This window comes from Chamaea fasciata, unplaced genomic scaffold (assembly GCF_029207755.1).
Source record: "Chamaea fasciata isolate MVZ Bird 193981 ecotype frontalis unplaced genomic scaffold, bChaFas1.0.hap1 SCAF_24, whole genome shotgun sequence".
Lineage (NCBI taxonomy): Eukaryota > Metazoa > Chordata > Aves > Passeriformes > Sylviidae > Chamaea > Chamaea fasciata.
In genome coordinates, this window is record NW_027094109.1 from 4,776,462 (window position 1) to 4,797,904 (window position 21,443).

The 21,443-nt window shown below is 55.5% G+C and overlaps 2 protein-coding genes across 2 annotated transcripts in view; both read right to left on the reverse strand.

Moving 5' to 3' along the window:
* The window catches only part of POU2F3 (POU class 2 homeobox 3), a 39,002-nt gene extending 30,985 nt beyond the window's left edge, over positions 1-8,017 (reverse strand). Inside the window, exons 1-3 of the mRNA XM_066203478.1 lie at positions 7,732-8,017; positions 3,593-3,646; positions 2,883-2,951 (exon numbers count right to left, since the gene is read on the reverse strand). Of these exons, the coding sequence (XP_066059575.1) occupies positions 2,883-2,951; positions 3,593-3,646; positions 7,732-8,017 (409 nt within the window). The remainder of the gene's footprint in view (positions 1-2,882; positions 2,952-3,592; positions 3,647-7,731) is intronic.
* A 2,978-nt stretch (positions 8,018-10,995) lies between these two features.
* OAF (out at first homolog) lies at positions 10,996-20,894 on the reverse strand. The gene is made up of 4 exons (XM_066203482.1): positions 20,511-20,894; positions 14,219-14,353; positions 13,143-13,323; positions 10,996-12,517 (listed from the first exon to the last, which is right to left on the reverse strand). The coding sequence occupies exons 1-4, from the start codon at positions 20,736-20,738 to the stop codon at positions 12,243-12,245; spliced, it is 819 nt and encodes a 272-aa protein (XP_066059579.1). The 5' UTR covers positions 20,739-20,894; the 3' UTR covers positions 10,996-12,242.
* Positions 20,895-21,443: the final 549 nt, after the last annotated feature.

Sequence of the window (21,443 nt, forward strand, 5' to 3'; positions counted from 1 at the left end):
ATAGTCTGTAAAATGGCATAATTTCACCCTAACTGGTAGATCTGGCATCACAAAACCACAAGTTTCTGGAGAATATCTTTTTTTAAAAGCCCTGAAACATTTTCTATGAAATTGGATTTAAAAAAAAAAAAAAAAAAAAAAAAAAAAAAAAAAAAAAAAGAAAAGGGGCTCTGAGCCTTCCAAACCTCCTACGAAAGGCGAACGATTTTAACAATCTTCTCTCTCAAAAAAAAAAAAAAAGCAAACCCCCCACAATTATTTCAAACACTTTCAAAGTGAAACAATGCCCCGAATTACCCCTTTCCCCCCTCCCTTCTAAGCCTGGAATTGGCGGAGATATGAAAGGATGAAATTATTCTTCTGCTGCTGACACTTCCCATCAGATCTTTAGGCATCAGTTTTAGATCAAGGGCTTGGTTTACAAAAGCATTTTGGTGCTTAATTCCATCTCTTTTTTTTTTTTTTTTCCCAAGTTCTTGGAGCCAGCCCGCATCTTTTGGTGATGGAAAAACCTTTGGATACCCGCACCTCGGAGAATTTCTAGGTCTAATATTGTTGATTTGGGTAAGAGACCTCTCCTTTGGGGGGGAGAACGAGGTTCCCGGGGTTGGCCTAATTCGGTAGGAAATGGGAAATTCAATTAATGAGTCATCAGAAAACACCACGAAGCCTTTTCCCACATGAAGCAGGTAACCAAAACACGCCGCTATTAGGGAGCTGCAGTAAATATTCCTCGAACAATGCGCGCAAAGGAGCACAAAAACTTCCCGGGAAGCTCGGCACAAAGGGAGCTTTGTTGTTTATAAACAGAAAAGGGCTGAGAGAAGCGGGGAAACAACGCGGGGAAGGCGCCGGGAGGGTTTAGGTGGAATACCCGGAGCTGCACCTTGGACAGGTGAGTGAGGAGGTGATGCCACCACCCCCCGAGGGTCCTACAAGGTGTCCCCAAGGGTGACACCCTCAGGAGGGGCTGTGCTTGCTGCTGGGGACCCCCCAAAAAGCTCTGCAGCGTCTCCTTTCCTAGAAGAACCCGAACAGACCAAAAAAAATTCACCGGGACAGCCGCAGAAAACAACAACAAAAAAGCGCGATTTAAACAGGTTCTTTGTGCCACTCTTTGCAAATGAAGGCGATTTACTCGTCCTGATTTCCCTGCTTGATTTGAAGGCTCCGAGAGCGTGAACATTTTTTTTTTTGTTGTTGTTGTTATTTTCAAACAAATCGACTCCTCTGCTCTGCTTTCTTTTCCCAATTACCACTAAAAAGCGGCGCTGCAACTCACGCTAATGGCTGTCTGGGATGCTTAAGGTGAAAAAAATCAAATCAAATCAAATCCCCCGTATTTTATCCAACCAAATGTGCTGCCAGCTCCTGCTTTAACACTCCTGACTCCCGACAGCAGCAGCAGCCAGGGCCTCCCACTACATTTAATAACAGCCAATACCAGAATTAAATCCCCATTTTATTTAATCTTGATTCATCCTGCCACCAGTCAATGAGCGCCAAATATTTCAGGGGGTTCCAGTTCCTGATTTAAGGCCCTCTAACAGCTCCCAGGGTTTTTTGGGGTTTTTTTTGGAGGAGCTTGGGGAGTTGGGGATGTGTTTGTTGCTCGTTTATCCCAAAGCCCAACTTGGGGTGATTTGAGAGGCCCGAGCAGGAGCTGAGCTGGCCAAAGTCAATCTGAGTTCATGGATGTGAAGAGAACCAGATTTATTTCTAGCTGAGATTATGTCAAATAACCCTGCTCAACAGCCAAGAGCACAGAGGATTTCTAAATCAAGGGTTAACCGGGAGTTCTCTTGCTACCCAAAATATCTCTTTTTTCCCCCCAAGTTATCTCAAATTTTCTAAGAGGAAAACCATTCCATGCGACGTTTTCACCTGCTCTTACACACCCCCTTGGTCCAAGCTTGGGGCTCTTCATTGCTCAAAGAATTTTTGATTCTTCTACATTTTCTCCACCAGTTTGGTTTTTTTTTTTTTTTTTGAAAGGCGTTGATTTCTAAGCCTATAGCCCAGCTTTTAATAATGTTAATTTGTTGTACCTAGTGGGTGCTAAAATGATTTCTTATTGCTGCTCATTTGCCTAAAAAGGGATGTGACCCTTTGGGAAATTACAGGGCTCAGGCCTTTCTATTCAAATCTCACCTCAGGCAGCCCGAAAACACAAACCTGATTTTTCGGGTAGCCTGTTACACCTCGTGGTGGGCAAAGCTGGCAGGAATCAGTGCTCACGCCAGCCCTGTCACCTTCAGAGGATCACCTGGCAGGAATCAGTGCTCACACCAGCCCTGTCACCTTCAGAGGATCACCCTGTGCCCTTCCAAATCCAAGGAATGTCTCCGTGCAGGAGCTGGAGCCTGCACAGGGTCAGGTGTGAGCTGAGAAACCCTATCACACCTCTCCATCCCTTTCTGCTGGAACTCCCGAACTGGGTTTGGTTATTCCCAAAGTCCCTCCCATTTTTACACACACACAGAGAGAGAGAGAGAGAGAGCCCAAAAAAGGCTGTTTTTCCCTAAGGAAAAGCTCCTGGCACAAGCCGAGCTGAGAGCACCGGGACTGTTCCCAAAGCCATTATCGCTGTGGCAGAGGCGGGAGCCAATTTCCATGTCAAACCCACTGAGGACATCAGGGAGGCGCTCAGGGATTCGCTGCTGTCCCACAGGAGGGATCTTGCATCGCTGATCAAGATACCAACGCAATCCTAGCCCGGAGCACATTCCTGATCAACTCCCAGGCTGCAACAGCAGCAACAGGAGCCGACAAAAAAAAGCACGGGGAGAAACTTCCAGCACCCACATCCTCCTTTTTTTAAAAATTTATTTTCTTTTCTCTCCTCTCCATCTCCTGCCCCTGCCACCCCAGACCCTCCTTACCTGGCTCCACCTGGTCAGGTTCGTGCCGCGTGTCTGTGGAATCTGCAGCATCCCCGCTCATCTTGATCTCTGCAAAAAAAAAAAAAAGGGAGGCACAACTGATTTTAATAACAGGTCACAGTCCCAGGCAACAGGCACATGTGGCTTCCACTAAACAGCACAAATGAATGTGTGTAATTATAATAAACCATCAGACTTTCAAATTTCTGATTCCTCAACATCCAGGCACTAGAATATTCATCAGCTCTGAGGATGCACTTTCCCTCCTGTTGCTCTTTGCAGCCCCCCGCCCCTGCACTCCTGGCCCCCCTCCCCAGTTTGCTGTGTGGGTTTTCACGCTCCCCATCCCTCCTCACCCACGGGACAAAGGGGTGGATTCAGCACTGGGAGCTCCCCAGGCCCGGCCAGGCTTCCCAAACCTGCCGTGGTGGTCTGGCTGTGACACCGCCCTCTCACACCTAGAGAGGTGGGGATCCGTCCAGCGTCCTCCCAAATCCTTTCCCTGTCCTCCAAGATGGCCCAAACTCAACTTGGTTTCCCCGCCGCCTCTGCCTGCACTTTATTGATCCTCTTTTCTGTCGCCTGCAGGTGTTCACGCCCCTCAAAATCACACCCAAGATCTGCCTTGCCCCAAAGTGTTGTCCCCAACCCCTCCAGCCCCTGCGTGTCCCCTCCCCATCCTCAGCCACGCCAAGAAATGTGTCATTTACCCTTGAAGTGATGACTGCCACCGCACCCGGGGCCGCTTTCTCCTTCGGGGACAGCTGCAAGAGAAGGTGGGAATGGTCAACTTCACACCGGGATGCTCATCCCTTCCTTAAAAAAGGCCAAGGCCACCGAGGTGGGAGAAAGGGGAGAAATTATCTATTCAAATTCACACGGACACCCCCTCAGCTTTCCCAGCCTTTCCACGGGGAATTTTAACCGTTTCCAGGCTAGTTGGGGATATGGGGGGCAAAGAAAAAGGTGAAAAATGAGATAATTTTTTATTATTGGAATAATTTGCATGTGCTTCCTGCAGCCAATCCCGGCCACAGACTCTTCCCATTTGCATCGGGGAATAACAACAGCGGCCAAGCTGGGCCGGTGTTTGCTGTGGTTTTGCCGGGGCAGGGAAGGCAGGTGGAAGCCACCTAAAAGCATCATGCAAACCCCTTTTTTTCCTCTTCCCCTTCTCCACCTTTTGTTATTCCCAAACGGACAAGAGCAGCCCCGTTGGATTTTTTTTACCCTCGCCCCAAAACAGGCAGGGCCTTGTGAGTCTGCAGGTTTTCTTTTCCCCCGTATTCAAAGTTTCCCCTCCGTGCGCAAACAGCAGATAATCTGCTTTTTTGGCCAAGATTTCATAGCTTTGATCGAGTTGAAAGTCTGAAACTTTCTCCAGCAAATGAATAAAGGTAAAAGAAAGAAAGGGAAAAAAAAAAATCATCAGAATTTTATACCAGAGCACAGAAACTTTCACATACTTCAGAAACTTCCTTTCCTTAAATTATATTAAAGGGTGAGGGGGGGGAGAAAGGAGGGAGAAAAGAGTTGTGGGGTTTTTAATTTTTTTCCCCCTTCAAATAAACCCTCTGCAATTAAGACATGAACGTTTAGTGGGGCTTCTAAGCATTTCTACTGCAGGAAGAGTAATTACCATCAGCTATAAACATCTTCTTGTCTTGTACCACTGCCAAGGGACCCTAACTTAGGCAATCTACAAAGCGCAAAGTTTTGCTGGCTGCCAAAAAAATATTAAAAAAAAAAAAAAAAGAAGCGAGTTTTCATAAAATAGAGGAAGGGAAAAAAAAATCTAAAAGCCTGCAGAAGTTTGGTGCTTGGTTCGGTGAGAGAGCTTCAAAACTTGTAAAAAAAAATAAAATTAGGGAAAGAAAATATCTGATTCCTAGGAGAGTGAGAGCTGGAATGATTTAGACAGAGCTGAGGGAGGACAGACACAGAAGCAGAGTGTGAAAAGCTCTGTCCCTCCTGCAGGAGTGACCCCCACACCCCTCTGCCACTAAAAACTGGGGTGGGTGGGGAGGGAAAGGAGGAGTTGCTGCTGCACCTTGATTGCATATCACACGGTATCCACCAGGTAAATCCCCTCCGCCTGCAGTTGGGAGATAAGGAGATGCCTTGGGATTCCCATGCACAGGAATTTTATTTTCAGCGAGATTCAAATCTCCCCTATAAACGTGCACAAGTTGCTATAGTTTGAATATCTTGTAGGGAAAAAAAAAAAAAAAAAAAAAAAAAAAAAAAAAAAAAAAGAAAAAATAAGGAGGAAGAAAAGGGAAAACTCTGCCTGCTGATCTGAGGGGTTTAAGGTTTAGGACAGATTTTGGATCCCTATGGACAACAGAGCAGCACCAGCACCCTCCAAGGGATCCTTGGGAACACAGAGCAATTATTTTCTAATCTAATTGTACCCAACAACTTTTTATGGACACTCAAGACCCTTCCCCTCCAACCAGAGCGATGCAAACCCAGCTTTGACCCCTGCTCCATCCCAAAAACCACCACCAGACAGGGCAGGCTGTGAGTCCAGCTCCTTCCACACAGCTTTGCCAGCTTAGCAATACACACAGGATAATCAGGCTTGGAGAAAATAAAAACCAACAAAACAACAACCCCAAAACCTCTCTGGGAAAAATAACCCGGCTTAGGACAGCCTAACTCTTAACCACAGCCCTATTAGGAGCCGCCACTGTGGCCTGGGCCATATTAAAAATGTGCTGCTCTGCCCCAGCTCCCAAAGTGAGCTGGGGGTAGGGGCAGGCTGGGTGGTTGAGCCAGACCAAAGGAGCTCTGCCGGTGTAGACACTTCTCCGGGGATGTATCTGCATCTCTATTTTTGCCGAAACAAACGGTGTCAGCAAATCGAGCCTTTCCCAAGCCCTCATTCCCCCGTAGCTGTTCGGGCACGGGCGAAAGGCTGAGCCAGCCCTGATGGCTTTAAAAGTGGAATCCGATGGTGGAGGAGGCGGGAGCTCGGCTTGGCTGCGAGCATCATCCGGAGTTTTCTGGGCTTTAGGTGCCGGAGCCCCTCGGGAGGCTGCAGGGAGGTGAAATATCCAAAATGCCCGGGGAGGGGGTGGTGGCAGCCAGCAGGGCAGTGTCTCAGCAGAGAGGAGGGTGTGTGCAGCCTGGGCAGCCCCCCGGGGGCTGTGTCTTCTCCTAACACCATCAGAGTTGGGAAAGACCTCCGAGATAAAAGCCGAGCACAGCTCCGAAAGGAGCTTGTTACAGAGGGGCCTCAGAGCTGCTCAGGGACCCCAAAACTGAGCTGCTTTTGTCTAGGGGTGAAAAAACCCACCTGCACGGGGCTCCTTTCCCTGCAAAAAGACTCCTCCAAGCTCCGGCCTTTCTGACAGTACGGGGGGGTGATTTGGGGGAGTGGGAGCACCACACGCACCCCCAGTCCCAAATCCAGCCTGGGGGCGATGCCAGCGGCTCTGGCAGGGGGCACGGTATCGATCTGGGGAATCTCCCCGTGAAGAAAGAGTCGCCCACAAAGCCGGCGGAGGGGTGGATGGGTGGGTTGGAGCCTGCGGGGGACGTGTCCCCAAGAGGCACCAACACGAGCACACCCAGAGCAGGTGCTCCGACCTGTCGGGCTCACAGCCCGAGCCAAGACCACGAGCCTCCCTCCTTGGCAGCCTCTCCTCGTGGCCAGGGCTCCCCAGCCCGCTCTGGCCGGCCACAGAGGCATCCCAGAGCCCTGGAGATGTTGGGACACGGCCGTGGAGGAAAGGCTTTGGCCACCTCTGTCACACCACTGGCTCTAGGAGAGGTGCTGGCATTGCTGCACTCGCCCTGCAGGCCTGTCTGCGAGCCCACGGGCGGGCTGGGCTGGTGGAGGGGCTGCCAGCCCTGGGCACAGCCCCCAGGCGTGCCCTGAGCAGCTCATCCCAGGGAATGAGCCCGGCAGACTGATGGATGCGTCCTCCCCTGGCACCAGCGGAGCGTTTTGTGCAGCACAAAGCCCAGGACAAAAGTCACTAACGGGGCACGTGGCTGCTGTATCCCAAAATCCCGCTGCCTGTCCCAGCCAGGACGGGGCTGTCGGGGTCTGGCTGCCCCCACTGCTCCAATTCCAGCTCCGTGTTCCCGGGGATGTGGGGCTGCCCCTGGGCTGGAGCCGAGGCAGCTCTGGCAGGGCAGGGCGAGCCGGGGCTCAGCGCAGCTCCGGGGGATGGGGCAGGGATCGCTCCGGTTCCCAGGGATCGCTCCGGTTCCCAGCCCGCTGCAGGGATCGCTCCGGTTCCCAGGGATCGCTCCGGTTCCCAGCCCGCTGCAGGGCTGCTCGGAGGGGATGTGAGGGCGCCTGAGCTGCACCCCCGATTCAGACCCCTGGAAGGAGTCCCGGAGTATCGCTGTTCATTCATTCCTGGCTCAGCCCAGCCTCCCTCAGAGCTCCCTCCTCATTCATTTCTCCCTCCTTTTCCCTCTTTGCCGTGAACTTTTCTCCTTTCAGCCCGTGTCCCGTCTCTCTCTCACACACCTCCCTCCACCCCTGCCGCATCCCTCCGCGGGTTTATCCCTTCTCCCTGCTCCCAGCTTTATCCCAGTGACAGGAGACACTAAATACTCATTTTCCAGGCACCCAGGGGCCCTCTGCGCTGCTCCCTGACCCCGGCCGGGGCTGGCAGCGGCAGCGCTGCTCCCACATTGCGGGCACGGCTTGGCAGCCCCCTAAACAGCTCAGGGCAGCATCCATCCCCCGGCAGGAATGTGGGCGCTTGACCAGAAAAAAAAAGAGGAGGGAAAGGAGCGAGGAAAGGTCAGGGCGATGAGAGCGAGCCCGTTTTCCTGCCCGAGCCCACGGCCCCGGCGCCGCGGTGCGCTCCGTGCCCTTTCTTACCTGCGTGCACGGACTCCAGGTTCACCATCCTGCCGGCGGGGGGAAATCCGCGGTGTGCCCAGCCTCCTGCCGTCAGCCCCAGGTTGCCAGGGGCTGCCAGTTTGCCCTCCCTCCTCTGCCACCCGCTGCCTCTCGAACCGGCCGTGGGTCCGCCGCCGAAGGGACCTAGAGCTCCATTGCCTGTTGCCATGCAGGGCCAGGTGAGCATGCGGCGCGGTGCCACGCCTCGCCCCACCTCCGGCTCCCTCGGGTGCCCTGACACCCAGCAGCCTGGCGTCAGGCCCATGCAAACGCTGCCATTTGCATATTAGTAACTCGGGAATGGATGGATGAGTCCCTGCAGCGCTGCCAGGCTGCGGGGTGGGGTGGGAAGGAGGGCAGGAAAGGGAAGGCGCTGCGCTCCGCCCGCCCTCGGCCGGCAACACCTGCCCCAAAGCCCTCCTGTCCCCCCTTTGGGCACCTCCGGCCGGGCAGCACCTCCAGGAAAGGTGTTGGAGTGGAGGGACAGAGGTTTTTTGGTCACTCTGATGCTCCCGGCTGCTCCCGTGGCATTGGGGATGTGCCCTCTCAGCCCGGGCTGAACCCCGATGCTGAGTGAAACAAGCACGAAAAGGGAAGTAAAAAGCATCAAAGAAAGCTGGCGATGAAGAGCAGGGTTCGTTCAGGCTGGCACATGGAGACCCTGCTCTCCTGACACGTGCTCCGTCCCCTGAGGAGAGAAGTGGCAGCCAGCCTCTTCCTCCTCATCCCTCCCTGCTGCTCCGAGCTGCAGTGTTTGCCAACTCCCAGGGAACATTTTATTTACCGACTTCCAGGGAATATTTTATCTACCAACTTCCAGGGAAGCCAGGCAAGGAAAAAAAAAAATCCCCTAACTTTGTCTTCTGCAGAAAGCAGCCAGAGGCCAGAGTTGTGACAGGGACAGAGCCACCCCCACGGAGCCAGGCAGCTGCTCCCTGTCCGTGCCATGTGCCACCCCTGTGACCCCTGGGGACAGCCGTGTGACAGGGCCGAGCTCCAGCGCCGCTCCGAGCCCCGCTGAAAGCGTTAACGCTCAATTAGTAGCTGCCAGGTACGAGCTATCACACATTCATCTCTCGCTGGGTAATTCACGTTCCAGGGCTCTCGGCTTTCCCACATGCCGCTCTCTCCCTCCCTCCCTGGAAAGACAGGTTTCTCCGACGGGATGGGTGGGCGGGCAGGATCTCCAGCCTCGGCTCCAGCCCAGCCCGGAGCTGCCCGCGGCATGGTCAGGGAGGACATCCCCGGGACACGGCAGGAGAGGGTGGAGGAGCTCCACGGAACCCTAACAAGGAAAAAAAAATATAGTGGAGGGAAGCGGGGGGTTCCCGGGTCGGCCGGAGGTTTATCTCCAGGGCAGGGGAGATTTCAGCCTCCAGGAAGCAGCGAGGTGGCAGCGACACGGAGAGCTTGGCACGGGCAGCTCCTGCAGGGGCTGGACTCCTGCCACCCAGCCCAGCCACCCAGGCCCTGAGCCCTGCGGCGCTCCTGGGCAGCTGCCGCCCTCTTTTCCAGTGTTTTTCTCTGGGTTTTCCCCATCCCGAAGGCTGACGTGATCGGGTGTCTTCACTGCGTCAAACAGGAATTTATTTGCTGGTGGCTCCCGGCCAGCTCGCAAGGCTGGCGACCACGGCAGCTCTCCTTCCCCCACATCAGAGCACCTTTTGTTCACCGAGCAGGAGTTTCTCTTCTCTCTCTCTGCTCTTCCTGGAGCTTTTCCCCCCTTATTCCAGAGGCGGTTCTGCCGGGTGGCATCTCCAGCCGGACAGGAATCCCGGGCGTCCTCCGGGCAGGGATTCCTGGCCCGGCCGCGGGCACGGCACCAGTGCCCTCTCCTGGCCCCAAACACAGCCGGGAATGACTTTTCCTGGCTATGCTCAATGAAACGGCGGGAAAATTGAGTATTTAGGTGATTTTCTCCCCAAACAGCAGCGGCAGCCAAGCCCGCCCCCTTGGGTGCCCTGAGCTTTGGCGATGTGCGGGAGAGAGCACACCCACCTTATGGAAAATGGGGAGTGGATCACAGCATCAGCACTGCTTTCTGCAGTGGAAATGAGATTATCAGCAAGGCAGGATTGGTTTTACTCTGATGGCTGCTAAATTCACTCCCAGACACCACCAAACGAGCTGCCTTTTTTTTTTTTTTCTTTCTTTCTTTTTCCCCTGGTCATCCATAACCCGTCCACTCTCCTCCTCACTGCAGGCACCGTGCTCTTCTCCTGCTGCCGAGCTTCATTCCCCTCTTGGAGGGCGATAAACCCTGCAGGTAGCACCTGATTTATGGGAGACGGCCTTGGGACTGCAGGGAGACGCCACAAAAATCCCCAGCTTTCTCTTCCTGCAGGGCTGGGGACATCCTGCGATGCTGCAGGGACCGGCTGGACCACGAGCATCCCTGTCCCGACATCATCCCGACATCCCGAGCCCGGCCGGGCGCAGCCGCGCTCCGCCAGCACCCACTGCTGGAAGCCGGGGAACTGCACCGGCCACTCCAGAGCCTTGGAATGACAAAATCCAGCCCCTGGAGGCTCGCTGGGATGTGTCCCCACGCCCCCAGAGCCAGCCTGTGCCCGTCCCGACACCCCTGTGCAGGCGGCAGAGGTGGGAACGGGCTGCAGCCCCCGGAATCCAACCCCACCCTGCTCACCTGCCCAAAGCCGGGTCTAACCCCAAAAACCGGGACAAAACCCCACCGTGTCCCGCTGCAGCAGCAGCAGCCGAGACAGCAGAGAACAAACCCCTGCTCCCCCTGCCCGGGAAAAGGGTGGATGGCTGGTGGGCGAAGCGGAGAAAGGCTGGGAGTGCTCGCCCCCATGGCTGCATTCCCCACACTAGAGGGAATCAGAGCTCCACGTTTCTCCCTCCGGCAGCTCCGGGCCGGCCCCAAAGCGCCGCCCTCACCAGCTGGAGCCGCGGAGGAATTCAGCAGGAATTATTTCCCGCACCCCGAGAAGCCTCATGGGGCCACTGGGCGAGAGGAGCAGCCCCCAGGAGCTGCTTGTTCTGATGGGTTTATCCAGCACAGCTCGAGCCCAAAGCTCCCACAAGGGCTCGGGATGAGCCAAACCCGTCTCCCTGTAGAGGGTTTGAGGTGCAGCATCACGTTGCTGAGCCAAAAATTCCTGAATGTTCTCCCCCAACCCATGGCTCTTCACCAGGTGCAGGCCTGAGATTTACCCATAAAGGAACAAATCTGAGTTCACACACAGGGTGTCACGCACAGAGAAACTTTTAGGCCAAGGATGCTTTAAAAAAATCGGTTTATTTTACCTTACAAATGATAAATAATTTGTTTCTTTTAAAAAAGAAATCATTTCAAGTGTGTTTTACTTCATGTTCCAATATTAAAATACCTTTCCCTTCTCCCCCCACCCCCTTAAGTGATCGATACAAAAATAATTGTGACCAAATTCTTGCTTTTTTCTATTCTTTCGCAAAAATTCCTGTATTTGAGGCAAAAAGGCACATTGTGAAGGCTTTTCACCAGGAGCCACAGGGGTTCCTAAAGACCCCAAGAGCTTCTCTCCCCTCTGTGCTTGTCCTAATTTGAGTGGAGGAGGACACAGAACCGAGCAGCACTTCCAGTGCTTTTTGTCTGCTCCCTCCGGGAATATTCCAGGGCCAAGGACAACTTCAGTGCCATCCTTGTTTAACATATGGGGGAAACCAAGGCACAGCAAAGCAGCACAGTTATTTAAGAGCTTCTTGTGAATAGCTGGCAGAGCAGGACACGAAACTGGACGTGGATGTAGAATCCTGTCTTCTTCAAAACCCACCTGGGATCCTCCTCTCCCCTGGCAGCCACAGGGTTACGGTGGCGGTCACGAGTCTCCAGATGTTTCTTTCTTAGTGGAACAGCCACCAAGACCAACACAAAAAGTTGGGCCTTCACTGGTCTAGGCAGGGATTAATTAAAGCCCTAATTACCAGCCCTTTAGGGGCACAAGATGCTGGGCTATACCCCGACCCCCCGGTGCGTCTTCCATCCACAGGGGACTATAACAGCCGGTCAGGCACTAGGAAAAGCTACAGGCAGGCTCTTGCTTTGGGTGGGCTTCAAACCTTCCTTTGTTCAGGGGGTGTGGTCCCAAAACCCAGCTGTTTCCCCGTGGTTGTGTCACCAGGCGATGGCCAAGGGAGCCAAGGGGGTTCTTCAGTGGCGGAGAAGTTTGGCAACCCAGGTCAAGCAAGATCCTCGCCCTGCCCGCTCAGCTGGAGGCTGGCAAGTGCCCCTTGGAGCTCCAGAGCAGGGCAGCACACCCCTTTCCCCCTGTGCTTCACCCCAAAAATCTGCATCCCCTGCTCCAGGGAGCCAGAGCATCATCACCCAGCCAGCTGAGCCTGCTTGTCACAGCACGAGGCAGCGTCAGGTGGGGGACAGGGAGGCACAGGAGGCCACGAGGAAAGGCACACACACAGAGCACAAGGCACCACTGTGAACAGCATTCCTTCTTCGGAGGAGCCACCCCTGGGAAAGCCTGGCCTTGGCTCTAAGGCTCCTCATCCCAGAGGCAGAGCTGCTTTTGAGGCACGTAGTAGTCGAAGGTGTAGCCCTTCTGGCAGCTGCGGATGCCGCACTTGTAGGAGGACACCTTGCCGCCGGCGTCGCGGCTCCGGCAGTACTTGAGCATGCAGGGGTACCACTCGATGCTCAGGGAATAGCTGCAGATGCACGGCTTCCAGCGGTCCCGGCACAGCCTGCAGCGCTGCAGCTCCGGCACGTCCGAGCCCTGCGGCAGCACCTCGAACATGGAGCCGTCCACCCCTGCGGGAGCAAGCACAGACAGAGCTCAGGATGGAGGGAAACCAAAGGGGAGAACCACCGAAGCCATCCCCACGCAGCCCCCAGGCACAGGAGGAGGTTGGACAGAGCGTTTCCAGGGGCTGTTGGGACTTAAATCTGAATGGGAACCACAGGAGAACAAAAGACCCCAAGGAAAGCAAAGTCCAGCAGGTCTGAGCCCTGCAGCAGCACCTGGAACAGTCACCCCTCAGGGTGCTGCCACGAGATAAAGCCAAAGGAGACAGCCACCAAAACCAGCTGTGGTCTCTCTGCACAGTCCCCAGGCTGAGGAGGAGTTTGCACAGATCTTTTGCAAGGATTTAAATCTGAATAGGAACGACGGGAGAACAAAAGACCCCGGGCTGAGCGAGCCAAAAGACACAAAACCAACACCTTTGCTCCGGGGGGTGGAGCAGGTGAAAGGTGACTTCTAAAATCCCAAATCAGGTTCACTCGGGGAGCGCCAGCAGGAGGAGTGAGATCTGCTAACCCACGGGCTGCTGCAGGGTGACACACGTGCCTCAGAGCCAAAACAACGGGTGCTGATCCCCAGAAACCCGGCAGGAGCCACCACGGCACCGTGCCAGCCCGCTCCAGCACAACTCACCTTTCTCCAGCCAGAACTTGACGTCTTCCTCCCGGGTGTAAATGGCCTCCTTGGCCTCCGCGCACACGTTGTGGATGTGGGAGCTCAGCTGCGCTGCCTTGCTGAAGTTCACGGCCACGTCCATGCTGAGATGCTCCAGCCCTCGCACCTCCTCTGCCTGCCTCACTGTCCGCGGGTTTTTCTGCAGAGGGAAATCATCACAACTTCAGTTCTGGGCGCATCTCATTCCTTACAGCACGCTGTGATGTGCTGCCAGCCTCAGGGGTGAGAACTCCTGCATCCCACCTGGGTGAGAGGCGCTTGAAAATACCCTGCTGGTACTGAAACCACCATGTTTTACCATTGCCTGTGGTGGTTTCCCCACGTTGTGTCCTGATAAATGGTCCCAGATCAGCACTGGCTTTGATGCCTTAAGCTTCAGCTTTCATACGTGCAGATTCTGTGCTGCCCAGGGATGTAGTTCTGAGCCTCATATTAAGTGCCAATAGGATCTCTTCACAGAGCAGGGACACAAAACAAATCCTCTTTCTGCTGCACACCAAGGACAACTTTCAGGCCCAAAAGCACAAACAAGGGTGGGCTGGAGGGAGGAACAAGGATGGGACCTCACAACCTGCAGCTGGAATTGGACAATTAAGCCCCAATATGCAAACGGACCAAAACTTATAAAAAATGTTTTGCCATTTTTGTGTGACTTTTCGTAGTGGACCCCGGGTGCAGCCTTGATCAGGCTCTTGCCCTGCCCAAGGTGTATCCTAAAGGCCTTTCAATAAATACCTAATTTATTCTCCAGCTCTGTGCAGTCTCTGTTTCAGCTCAGCCTTCCAAGGCATCAACTTCACTGGGGCAAGGATTTTCACAGCCACACACCCACCCCTGACAACAAATTAGGCTCAACTAAATCTCAAGTGCTGTACTAGCTCAGGATCAACACCACTGATGAGCTCAGCTGAAAACCAAACCCCACAAGCAGGAGGGGTGGTCAGAGGTGGGTGGAGGAGCTGAGCAGCCTGGGAAGGGCAGGCAGGAGGGAGAGCAGTGAGAATTCCTGGCTGGAGGGGAGGATGGGGCCGTACCTGCCGCAGCTTGGCCATGGACTCGCTGGGGATGATCTCGTTGCGATGCAGCCGGGTCACAAAGCACAGGGCCTGGAACTGGCTCTGGCCCCTCTCCAGCTCCCCCAGGATTAAGGCACGGAAAATCTTCACCTCCTGGCAGAGAGAGAGAAATAACCAGAGTGAGAGCTGCAAATCTTTGGCATCAGCGAGATGAACTGAGAGGTCTGGGTCAAAGAGAACGGCTCCAGTCCAAAAACAAAGGCAAAGGTCTCATTCTTGTGCTACCTGAGCACAGGGGTGTGCTCCCAGCTCCAATGCCACCCCAAAGCCTGCAGCAGAATCCCTGCTGTCTGCAGGGAACGGAGGGTTTTCACAATCCCACTGTGGCAAGGCCAAATTGCTGCCAGGTCACATCCCACATCCATCAGCTGAGGGTTTCTGTGCTTTCCCCAAGAAGGGAAGCAAAGCTCCGAGGAGCCTCAGTTTGGTTTTGTTGTGCAAATATCACAGAGCCATTATCTTCATGCCTTACTGAGTAAGCAGCCCCAAATTTCCTCTGCTGCCTCCCCTCGCTTGCTTCTTGACAAGTGGCATCCTGGAGAAAAAAAATTACTCATCCCTGAACGTGTGGAACAGAAGTGAAAATGAAATTGTTGAAGGCAGAAGGAGCCGTTATGAGCAGCTGCAGCTCACTTCCTTTTCTGTCCAGGTCACTAATTTTGTATTTTATATCACATGGATTGCAGTTCTTTCCAAAACCAGCTTGGAAATCAGTCCCAGTTCCTTCAGGTAGAGTCACAGAATTCCTGGGTCAGCAGCAAAGCCTCCCTGTGTCCTGCTCTGGCACCAAACCCAGATTTCTTTGCAGGGACCAACCCCTGGATGTCTGTGGGAATGTGGCACCCCTTGGTGCCAGCCCATCCCACCCCAAGGGCTAAGCAGGGCTGGACCAGGGAGAGCAATCCCTGCCTTTGGCACCTCCTGCAGCCAAACCCTGCACAGAGAGCTGGGCAGGGACTGGTGGCTGGAGAGCTGAGCCCAAACCCTGCTCCTCCTGAGCTGCTCCTGCTGCAGGGCTCACTGCCTCGGCTCTCCAGCCTCTCCCTGCCCCAGAAGGGAGCAGTTCTCTTTTCCAGCTGAGCTTTCCTGCTCACAGAGGGTTTATTTCCTGCCTTCTCTTCCATGCCCAGCAGAGGAACGGGAATGCCATTCAGTGCACATCTGGACAGCTGCAAGAGCAGCATTTCCACCCCCAGGACAGGAGAAATCATCTTGCTGGTGCAGTTGTTGAAGAGCAGGGCACAGAGGAGGCTGGAGAAGAAAGAGATACCAAAAATTCCTGTGAAATTGCTACGGAATCATTCCTTTTTTTCCCCAGAGATTTAGTGGGGAGATGTCCCGCTGAGGCACTGGAATAACCCACATTCCCCATCCACATTTGGTCCAGCTGGCAGCTCCCACAGCACGCAGGGCCCACAGATGAGCAGACTAAAACCAGGAGCTGACTCTGGCATATCCCTCAGCTGCGGATTTAATTCTAATTCCCTTTGAACAGTCTGGGAAAAGCGACCAGGGATAGCCACGTTTTGCATTCAGGCCGAAAACCTCCACAGGCAGGGGGAGATTAAAAACAGCGCAGCACTTCCCAGGTTGGAGGCAATTTTTGTCAAATGAGAACGTGCTGAGCAGCTGATTAATCCTCCTGATCCGTCTATTTAAGAATTAGCCTTCAGTCAGCCAGCTCTTTCCTCCTCAGGGCTGATGCAGACAAGGAATTCACAACTCCCTCTGCCCAAACTCCAGGTGCCAGGGATTTCCAGAGCATTTGTTGACACCAAGGGAGATGCATTGGGACAGGCAGGAATGGGCTGGCTTGCCAGCATTGAAACAGCTTTAAAGAAAAGCTGTTTTTTTTCAAGGATCTGGCTCCTGGAGCACAAGGGAGAGAAATCCCACCTTTACCTGGCTCCGAGCAGAGCCAAAGTGGACACTCTGTCCTGAGCAAAACCAGCCTCTTCTTTTCCCTGCTCTGTCCCAAATCATTCCTTGGCTTTGACACAGCTCTCCCTGCAACCCCAGGTGGGGCATAAACCAAACCAAGCTGCTTAAAAAAGATCCCACAGGGAAAGAGCCACCAAAGCTTCTCCCCCTTGGAGAGCACCTTCCCCTCCCCAGCCTCCTCCCCTCCTTCCCGGCAGGAAAAGCAGCGAACCAGCGCCAAGGTGGGTACCCAGCCAAGGCAGCAAACACCACCTTGAACTCTGGGCTCCTGCAGAATTTCCCAGCAGGGAACAAGCCCCAGCAGGGCAGAGCACAGCGGGGACTCTCCGGGTGAACTCAGCGGATCCTCGGCGCTGAGTGGGCGCAGTGACAGCTGGGCTTTGGCTTTGGGTGACAAAACACTGCAGGGAACAACCAGCCCTGCAGCAAGGCCACACAGCAGCTCCTCAAGGCAGCACAGAAATCAGCCCCCGGCTCTCAGAGGCCACAGCAGCTCCCCAAGGCAGCACAGAAATCAGCTCTCAAAATCCCAGGGTTGCCTGTCCCTACACAAGGCACTTCCAAGGAGGAGCAGGGAAATCATCCAACTTCTCCCCTCCTCACCCTGTCCTCGGCCAGAGGCTGTCACTGGGGGGGGGTGAGAGCAGCTCAAACCCCCCTGCCTGGGGTTTATTCCAGCTGAGATTTCCAAGCCTGTGTGGTCCAGCTCCCAGCCCAGCAACGATTCCACGTGGAGTGGAGCGAACCAGTTCCCAGGGAAATAAATCATTTCGGTGCCTTCCTCCCCACAGCCCATTCAGCTTTCCTGCCAGATTTCTCTCCCCTGAGGCCGTCAGTGCTGCAGTTTTGTCTTTGCAGTGGCACAGGCAGAGGGGAACGTGCTGCTGGGGACATGGGGTGGCACCAGCAACTGCCGGGCCCAGTTCTGCACACTGTCAGCAGCCTTTGCTCCAGGGAATGAGCACAGCTGGCCACAATTCCCTGAGTTTGCACAGCACAGGGAACTGGGTGTTGCATACACACCGAGGGTCCAGCCAACTGAGCTGCCTGGAGCGCGTGGGGATCATGGTTTTTAACCCCTGTGTCTCTGGAAATGGCTGGAATGGAGAATTTGGGTGTGCTGCCTCTTATATTCAGGCATCTGTAAAGGGAAATCAAGGATGTGCTTGGAGAGGGGGAATAAAAAGCACATTTTCTGAGCAATAAATAAGATTCTGCGGAGTAACAAGCACCAGGGTGTTTCAATGAGCCCTCCCAAAGACTCCTGAATGCCCCTCATTTCCTACTTTCGGTATCTGTTCCGAGAAAAAAATCTGCTTTCCAAATCACACAGATAAAATCTGCGGTCAGATGCCTTCCCTTGTCACCTGGTGATTCGTCACCTCACACGTGGTCCCCTGGCACGAGGAAATTCTGACACCACCACCCCGAGACATCACACAGCCGCTTCATCAACACTGAAAGGACTGGCAGTGCAAGGGTTAAAACACTCCCCAGCCTTCCTCCCTCGTGTTTCCAGCCCCGACTTTTCCAGCAAATCCAAAGGGAAGAGAAACTTCTCTGTATCTTTGTGCTGACCTTGAAATAAACCCACCCACTTTGTTCTCAGGCCGTGTTTAACAACTGGCAGCATCACTCCGTTCCAATCAGGAACAACATTCAGGGCTGCTGAGCCCCCTCATTATTTTCTTTGCAGTACATTTTATGCCTGAGCACAGAAAAAGAAGCGTTTTCGTTCCCTTCTTTCAAACTGCAAAGAAAGAAAAAGTCACCCCTGCCCAGAAAACACCGAGCCCCGGTTTGAACCCGCACTGACCAGTTTGTGCTGCACCAGGGAGAAAATAACCTGGCGTGCCCTGAGGACACAGCAGGGCAGGCAGGGATGGGAGAAAACCCCAGGGAAGAAGGAAAATCCCAGCCCTGTGCAAGCCCCAGGCACTGCTCAAGTCCCCACCGGAGTCAGAGCAAAGCAACTGAACAATGATCTCATTTAGCTCCTTTCTTCTCCAGCCCCTGGTCTGGCAACCACAAATTGCCAGCAGAGGGGAAGAAAAAAAAAAATTAAAAAATAGTAAATAAACCCCTGACTTTGGACGAACCCCCTGCAGCTGAAGCCAGAGGAGTGGAAAAAATCATTTGTGGAAAAACCCCAGCATCCTGGCCACATCATCAGGCTCACGGGCAGCAGATGAACGGCCCCAGCTGCTTTTGGAACCCCACGACCTTCAGCGCAGGGAGAAGTTGTGTAATTGCAGGGCAGCAGGGCAGAACAGGGAACTGTCTGGGTGCAGCTGGAGCAGGTCAGAGGGGGAAGCCTGGCCAGGCTGCTGCCTGCTCACACATTACTCACCTCACCACAAAGCCAGCTCCCTGCTCCTTGATCTTCCCCCCTGGCTTTTCCCAGCTCTTTTCCAGCAAATCCACGGAGCAGAGAGAGAGAGAGTCAGGCCCCAGCTGCCCTAAAACTGAGGATCGGGAATGCATTTCTGCAAGTGGGATGCTTGCAAAGCCCTCGGGGGACCATCACTTCCAGCAGGGGCTGAGGAGGTCAGGATTTAACCTGTGGGCTCCAAACACCTCCAGAGAACCCTAACCCAGAAGAAAACTCAGCTCTAATAAGGCTGGGAGGGAGAGAAGGTGTAACACACACTCAGTCGGGGTTGTGGGTGAGCTCTGAGCTCTCAGGAAGAGCCAAAGCCAGTGAAAAATGCTGAAAAATTCAGCAGCTCAGCACAGGTCACCTCCCGGGCTCCCTAAGGGCCTGCCCGGAGGATCTGCAGTGAGTTTGGATTTCCCTCGTCTGGGAATGTGCAAGTTTGCAATCCGCAGGCTTCAGAGCCCTTCCTAACTTCCCTGCTGTGCCACGGCTTGCAATTATTCAGGATTTTCTTTAATAGGAGTCACAGGGCTGCTTCCCTGCGCACGTGCTGCAGTATTTGAAACATGCCACCACTTCCAAAATCCCCGCGGCTTCTGCTGGCCCCTCGGAGAGGAAAAGGGACACCTGAGGGGCTTGCAGAGAGACTGAGACTGAAAGGGGAAGAGGCACCAGGGCAATCCCTGGCAAAAAGGCTCCAAGGTTCACAGCAGGCTGGGACACAACACCTTCCTGTATCTCATGGCTCTGGGTTCCTCCTGCTGCAAAGCAAAGTCCACCTGAGCAAACAGCCCAGACAGGGGGTTGGAACGAGATAACACAGCCGTGCCACCCCGGGAAAACTGCTCTTCCCTCTGGGCAGTGGGAAGCTCCCTGCAGCCAACCAGGCTTGGCATCTCCGTGCCCATGAGGGATGTGGGGCTTCAGCTGAGCAGCATCACCTCCCTGCATCACCTCGGGGCTGGAGCAGAGGGTGCTGTGCTCAGCCCCACTGCCACTCAGACACATCCCACACCGCACACGAGCCCCCAAAACAGCAGAAGCCCACCTAAGGAATGAACTGTCCCCCACTGACCACAGAGAGAGACATCCCAGAGCTACAGGAGGGCACGGACACCCCACAACCAGGGCAGGAACCCGAGATCTTCCCCAGCCCAGCCTCTCCTGCGCTGACCCCGCTCCGTGCCTGGCTGCGCTGAGCCTGGCACGCCAAACTGGGAATTGTGCTGCTCACAGCTCAGCCAGGAGCATCCGAGTGCCGGACTCAGCTGGGAAGCTGCTGCCCGTCCGCACTGGGGTCTTCCACCAGCTGTTTCCAGCGTGGAAGCAGCCCTGGCACAGGGGTGACACCGCTGGGGACAGCGAGCCGGGCTAACTGTCCTGGAGCTGGGCGGGAGAGCTCGAACAAAGCCCCCGACGCCGCGAGAGCATGGATGGACTTTTCCCTGCGCACTCGGACGGCTTTTCCACGCCTCTGAAACACTTCTGGCTCCGGACCCCCAGCCAGGATTCTCCAGCTCCCGAGCCGGGATGGACTGGGGTCTGGAAGGACGGGAAGGATCGCCATCCCCAGCGCTCATCCCACAGAAAAGCACCCGCCGAGGGCACAAAAAGCCCTGAGCAGACGCTCCCGCGAGCTGCCAGGGGCCGGAGCTCCCATCCCGCAGCCTCTAGCCTCCTCCAGCCCCGCCGGGAACCACCGCGGGACCCGGGGATGCGCTCCCGCTTCCGTCCTAGTCCAAACCCCCGGGGATGCTGTTCCCGCCCCGGACCGATCTGAACTCCCCGGGGATGCTCTCCTTCGCCCCGAACCTGCCCCAACTCCCCCGGGGACGCTCTCCTGGCTCCATATCGGAATGAACCCGCCGGGGATGCTCTCCGCAGCTCGCTCCCTGCCCGAACCCGCCGGGGATGCTCTCCCTCGCCCCGTACCTGTCTGAAATCCGCCGTGAGCGTGACGAGGGCGCCGTCGGCCGCCCTTAGCTCCAGGCTGACGCAGTCGGCGCCGCTGTCGGCCTGCAGGCTCTCCTCGGTCACCTGCCCGCCGGGCAGCCGCACCCGCACCCGCAGCTCAGCCCGCGCCGCGGGGCCGGGCAGCGGGGCCAGCGCCAGCCACAGCAGCGCGGGCAGCGCCGGCAGCCGCGGCCGCGGGCCGCGCATCCCCCCGCGCCCCGGGCTCAGGGCAGGGCGCGCATGGGGCGGGGGGCGCGGGCGGAGCGCGGAAGGCGGCGGGGGAAGGCGGCCCCGCCGCGCCCCCGGCCCCGCGGGGGTGCCTCGCTCGCCCGGCTCATTCAGCGCCCCGCTCGCCTCCGTCCCTCCCTCTCTCCCTCCCTCCCCGCGCGGCTCTGCCCTCGCCCCCCGCCCGTCACTTCCCCCCTTGGACCCGGGACGGCCCCGCCGAGCAGCGCCCGCCCCGTCGTTAAAGGAACAGCGCCGGGCCGGGCGGGGGAGCGGCGAGCGGCGGCCGAGCCCTGGGTGTGAGCCTGGATCCGTCATCCAGAGCCCAGGGTGTGCACATGGATCCATCACCCAGAGCCCTGGGTGTGAGCCTGGATCCGTCATCCAGAGCCCAGGGTGTGCACATGGATCCATCACCCAGAGCCCTGGGTGTGCACATGGATCCATCACCCAGAGCCCTGGGTATGCACATGGATCCATCGCCCAGAGCCCTGGGTGTGCACATGGATCCATCACCCAGAGCCCTGAGTGTGAGCCTGGATCTGTCACCCAGAGCCCAGGGTGTGCACATGGATCCATCACCCAGAGCCCTGGGTGTGCACATGGATCCATCACCCAGAGCCCTGGGTATGCACATGGATCCATCACCCAGAGCCCTGGGTATGCACATGGATCCATCATCCAGAG